Below are 5,775 nucleotides of genomic sequence, written 5' to 3'. Positions count from 1 at the left end.
GCATCATCAAAGGAGCACATACACATCCAACTTTACAATGACAGCATAACCTTTCTTACTTTGTGCTTGTGCACTCTAACATTCACCAGATGGATACACTTTTTCACAATTAGAAATATATATTCTAAAACACTACAAACATCAATGAGTGGATGAATGTGTCATCTATCTGTCACGCTAATCTAATATGGCACAATTTACGTACTGTACATACATACTTTATACCTTTTTTAAACCCTACCCATTTTAACCAAATACATACATACGTGTAGCCTATGTATGTACCATATGTACATCCGTCCGTCCGACACCTGCAACACCTAAAGTGGCCAGTAGAGTACAGCACAGAGTAAAGTGGCACAGAATAGCCTGCAGTGTAGAGTCTGTAGACTATACCCTGTGCCACTTTACTCTGTGTTGTATGCCCTACACTACAGTAGAGCCCTGGGTGCGTTCCGGGGACACCCACATGGACCCCCACACGGTAACTGTCATTTCTCGACCGTTTCGGACGTGGGCGGCCTGTTGGAACCGGACTGGCGCCCGGTACCGTTCTTGGGGGTCTGGATGTTGAGCACTGTATACATAACAGTAAATGTATAGTTGCACCGCTCAGTTCACACAGGTGTGACTTTGTTTCGTTTTTCTGTTTATTTTCACAATCAGAAATATAAATCCTAAAACATTAATACAATCATCAATAAGAGGATGAATGTGTTGACTAACAAAACAAGTACCTCAAAACCACTTGTGACAAGTTTATGTCTCACACCATGCAGTTGACAACCCTGAACCTAGCTGACAGTCAACTGTCATCACAGAATTCGATGAACACAAGCTAACATACAGACAAGACATATTGTTGAAATATTGAATGTCAGAAGAATAATTATGTCAAAATCAATTCTGGTAGTTGTCTCTCACCAGCGTCACCACCCTGATTATTGCTAACCATAGTCACCTGCTGTAACCTGTTAGTTCCGGCCCTAGCCTATCCCTGTGCTGATTGTCTTGAGTTCACCTGTATCTAGTTACTCCTTGTCTATTTATACTCCCCTGTGTCATCAGTTTTTCATCACACTACCCTTTGTGAGCTTGTGTCTTGGTGTCATGTTTAGGCTGGTACCATTTTATCATGTGATATTGTGTTTTGGCTCTAAAGGTCAGTCCTCACAATTGTCTATTTGCAACTACTTGCAACTAAATTACCGGTACTTACTGTACTTACTACAACTATTATCCCCAATGGCGGTAATTGCAAGGAGTTGCATTGGTGTCGACTGGCCTATCGGCATGTGCACTTAAGCCTCTCCAACTAATCCAAAATGCCGCAGCTCGCCAAAATTCTCACACGTCTCTCCCCTTCTCCGCTCCCTCCATTGGCTCCCGGTCGCTGTCCGGACAGAATATAAAACTCTGATCCTGGCATTCAAAGCAACCAAAGGTATGGCACCCTTAGATAGAACTTTATGTAGATTTACATAGCATTGTATACAGACTGCATGTTACGTAGACAGCACTAGAATTGCATTGTATGTAGTAATAGCACTTAAATAGATATTCCACTGTTATGTTCTTAGCTTACGCATGTTTCATGACAACTACTTTTTATGTGATGTACTGCCATGTTTTTTGTCCTTGCTTATTGTAAATCGCTCTGGATTAAGAGCGTCTGCTAAATGTCTAAATTGTAAATTGACTGGCCTTTAGGCTTTTGAAACCAATTTTGTACCTGCTTACATTTTGGGAACAACCATTTTTATTTGAGTAAACCATTCAAGTTCCAGTTGGAGTCTTGTTAATGTCTTTCACCCTCACCCTTTTTTTTTTTAGATTAATATTCTATCTATATGAATGAGGAAAATAACAATAAAAGTTACATTATTCTGATTTCATAGTGAAATACCCCAACTCAAGATTGATTGAATTCATACCTTAAACCAACGATTCCCTACGTTCTTCAATTTACCCTAACAACTTCTGGGAACTCAGATTACCCTACCAGGGGTTCCCAAACGTGTGGTGCGTGCTGTGAACGCCCTCTTTTACACCAAACTTTGGTAAAACACTGTTGTATGTCTCTCAGTGCAGTGACATTCTGTGATTTTTTGCCATAATAATTTTAAAATATATTATTGGGGGTCAGCTAGGTCAGGAGGTAACGGGGTGCACGGACAAAAAGGTTTGAGGACCGTTGGGGCCTAACCTAACTAATACAACCTGCAAGCAGCAAACCGCAGTGGCCAAGCAATATGCACAATAAGCCAACAGGATAAATAATATATATTTCAAGTGATTGCTAGTATTTGGCCATTGGGAATAAGATTTGTTTCTTGGCCATTATGCCAAGTGACTGCAGTTAACACAGAACTACAAAAAGCGGTAGATGGAGAAGATTAAAACGACAAATGCAACGGGTGCCTGTACACTTCATGCTATTAGCTCTCTAGCATTGATAGCAAACATAGCAGATCTACAAGCTCACAGCACAGTGTGTTTTGAAACTGAAAAAAATTCCAACGTAAAATATCTTGAAAAATCTTTTAAATCCAATGCAGATTAAATGGTCTTTCAGGCTTTCACACTGTAATCTATTGACTTTTTAAATATAATAAATAACTATATTTTATAGTTATTTATAGTCATGTTCATCATCATCATTATCTGTAACTGCATTGTTCCAGAGTCACACAGATTTGTCCCGGTAACATCTTCACAGGGACAGCATGCCCAGTGTTAATGTATGGAAAGAGTGTTTCAGTGAACATGTGTGTGAAGGTGTGTATGTGGGTGTCAGTATTGCCATTAGAGAATGACAGCTTCCCTCCGTTCCAGTCCAGCCGGACTCTGATCTTCTGGAGGCTCTGATTCAACGTGACGTCAGTGCCTGACCCCGACGAGGACATCGCTTTGTATTTACCGTCGCGTAACCCTACTCTCCAGAATCCACCCCCTCCGCTCCCCCTCCGCTGGTAAGACTCCGCTAACACACCCACTGTCCAGTTTGCATTGTCTCCAACCTCCACATCCCAGCAGTGAGTCCCCGACTTAAAGCCCACGGAACCCAGGACGTCGTACCACCAGTCGAACCTCTCTGGGTTGTCGGGAATGTGCTGTTTCTCTCCGCGTCTCACGCTGGTCAGATCGTCAGACAGGATGAGGCACGAACGAGCAGTGTTGGGGTCCAGGATGACGGGAGTGTAGGAGACAATGTCCTTCATCTTGTCCCAGACACTGAAGGTCAGGTTCTGCAGGTGTTTGACCTCGTCTATCAGTGCTCCTGAGACCGGCTGTGGCTCCTGCAGTGTGAGCTGCCCAGCCCTTTTCACTGTGGTCTTGTAGTTCTGCAGGAATGAGATGTGTTCAGCTTTCAGATCCGTCTGTATGGCCTTTATTGTGTCAGAAAGGGTTGATATGTCTCTGTTCAGATCCTCAATCTTATCCTTCATCATCTGACTCTTCTGCTGCTCTTCCTCCCTCAGTGCAGTGATCTTGGCATCCTCTTCGTCTTGTAGAAACTGATGAAGCATCTGAAACTGTTCCATCATCTGCATCTCTGTGTGCCAGGCCCGGACTTGAATGTGTTTTGCTGTTAGGTCATAGTGCATTTTAACTTCATTAAAGCCCTCCAGTTTATCTTGTAAAGGCTTCAGTAATTTCTGCTGGACTTCCTTCTTGTGGTCCAGAGCAGCGTCACCGATGGCTCTGAATCTGTGGTTGATGTGTTTCTTAGGATCTCGACAGACGACACACACTGGCCGTTGACATTCCAGACAGAAGAGCTGTTTCCCAGCATGCAGACTGCAGAGAGCCTCAGAACCTGTTGAAACGATCTGATGCTCCTGTATCAAGGCCTCACACGGGTTCTTCAGAGCCAGGTTATGAGGTGGATCCATCTGATGCTCCTGTATCAAGGCCTCACACGGGTTCTTCAGAGCCAGGTTATGAGGTGGATCCACTGAATGTCTCTCCTTACAAACAGGGCATTCTGTTATTTCCTTCTCTCTCCACCACTCCTGCAGACAGGCTTTACAGAAACTGTGGCTACATGACAGGACGACAGGGTCTTTAACAATGTCCAAGCACACAGGGCAGGAATAATCCTCTTCTAGGGGCGACTTGGAAGCCATCCTGCATCCGAGTGAAGCTTCAAACACTCAATCAGTCGTTACCTTACTCCCTCTTCTAGAATGTTCCCTGTAGTTTACTTTGACAGTGAATCCCGGTTTGGCTTAAAGTTCATCAGTCAGCTCAGCAGCAGGTTCCAGTGGTCTGGGGCAGTATTCCCTCCTGTAGATGTGGAAAGACAGCGTCCTCCCTCACTGGAAGTTTTGTGTGTGTGATCTGAAGGTGAATCTCATCATCTGTCCATGTCGTTAGTGAGGAGTGTAAGGATATACAACACTATTTCTATATATCTATTTCTGTCTTGATGTCTCTCAGCAGAGTCTGGTAGGGAGGCGGAGCTTTGACACACACACACACACACACACACACACACACACACACACACACACACACACACACACACACACTAATCTAATCGGCTGTAGTCCCAGTTCTCAGAAGGTGGCACATGTCTGTCTCCTCTTCCAGTTCATTTTACAGTAGCTTCATTTGATTTTGCTGAGCATTAGGTTTCATCTGAAAACGCACACAAAATCTCCACGTGTTTGCAGTTCATACAATTTCAAACGATAAAAAAGTTTAAGAGGTAGTGAAATAGCAGCTATTTTCATAGCTTGAGCTAAAAGAACCCTAAAAGCAGGCGTTTTAGGTAACCACTCGTCTAGTTCCTTCTTTCATATCTACTAGTCGTCCTGCTCCTGAGATGCACCGGACCTGTCTGTACTTTGGCTTGAGGCGTGGTGGAACCCCATTGATTGTTCCAAACAAATGAAGCTATGGGAAAATTAACTGTAACAGGAAGCCGGTATGCCGGCCACCTTCTGAACACTGGGACTACAGTTACAGTACACCGAGCCTGCAGCCTTCACACCATTCCATATACTATGCTCTGTATTGTTGCATTGAGCAGATAGGTCATATCTGCTCAATGTTTTACTGAAGTCACTGTACTATTCTACCAACCTAAGACAGAACTGAGATGTGGCATGACATGGTTTCATCATTTGGCTTTACAAACACATCAAGGCATAATTATCTATAAAAGTAGTGGCTTATGGATGCACAGTAGCCTACACTGAAATAAAATAACTCTTAAAACTGTTAATATATGCAATACTTTATGATTGTTATACAGGGTAGAATTTAAACTTTTAACGGTTGTCAAATTTGGATTAACACTATACTCGGATGCAATACAAAACATGGAGCATTAAATCAACACTGTCATATTTCACTTATATACAGTTTTCTGGCCTGGGTATCCATCCTCCCGTTTTATATTGTTTATAAATACTTCATTTTACTGTAACATCTGTGCCCAGAGTCAGATTGGTTCCATGCATTTTTTGTTTGCTATGCACCATTTTCATATATTTTATTATTTTCCACCAATCTGCTACGCTATGAGTTTTTTCTAGTTATCTGCTGGCCTATATGCCACAATAAGCCAGTGAGATGCTATGGCAACAGGCAGTGATTGGGAAGCCCCGCCCACAGCTCACCTGGCTGATGGAGTGATGGGCAATCACTTTGTTTGAGCCACCTGGAGAGATTGACTCTGTCAGTCCAGAGTGGAGGTGCAGAGAGACAGACAGTCTACTGAGGAAGCAAGAGGAATATTTCCCAAGTCTTTCCTGAAATCGGATT

The 5,775-nt window shown here is 43.0% G+C and overlaps 1 protein-coding gene across 1 annotated transcript; it reads right to left on the bottom strand.

The window, feature by feature from the left end:
- Window positions 1-731: 731 nt before the first annotated feature.
- Window positions 732-4,323, bottom strand: LOC308324222 (E3 ubiquitin-protein ligase TRIM35-like). The gene has a single exon (XM_080776216.1). The coding sequence runs from the start codon at window positions 4,128-4,130 to the stop codon at window positions 2,661-2,663; it is 1,470 nt and encodes a 489-aa protein (XP_080632342.1). The 5' UTR covers window positions 4,131-4,323; the 3' UTR covers window positions 732-2,660.
- Between the last annotated feature and the right edge of the window lie 1,452 nt (window positions 4,324-5,775).

This window comes from Protomyctophum bolini, assembly GCF_963924005.1.
Source record: "Protomyctophum bolini genome assembly, chromosome: 11".
NCBI lineage: Eukaryota > Metazoa > Chordata > Actinopteri > Myctophiformes > Myctophidae > Protomyctophum > Protomyctophum bolini.
The sequence above is the reverse complement of the archived record's forward strand: the minus strand, read 5'-3'. Positions and strand labels throughout refer to the sequence as shown.

What these genes read in the sequence shown, in the direction of transcription:
- LOC308324222 (XM_080776216.1), bottom strand. Translation starts at nt 4,130, where the DNA reads ATGGCTTCCAAGTCGCCCCTAGAAGAGGATTATTCCTGCCCTGTGTGC.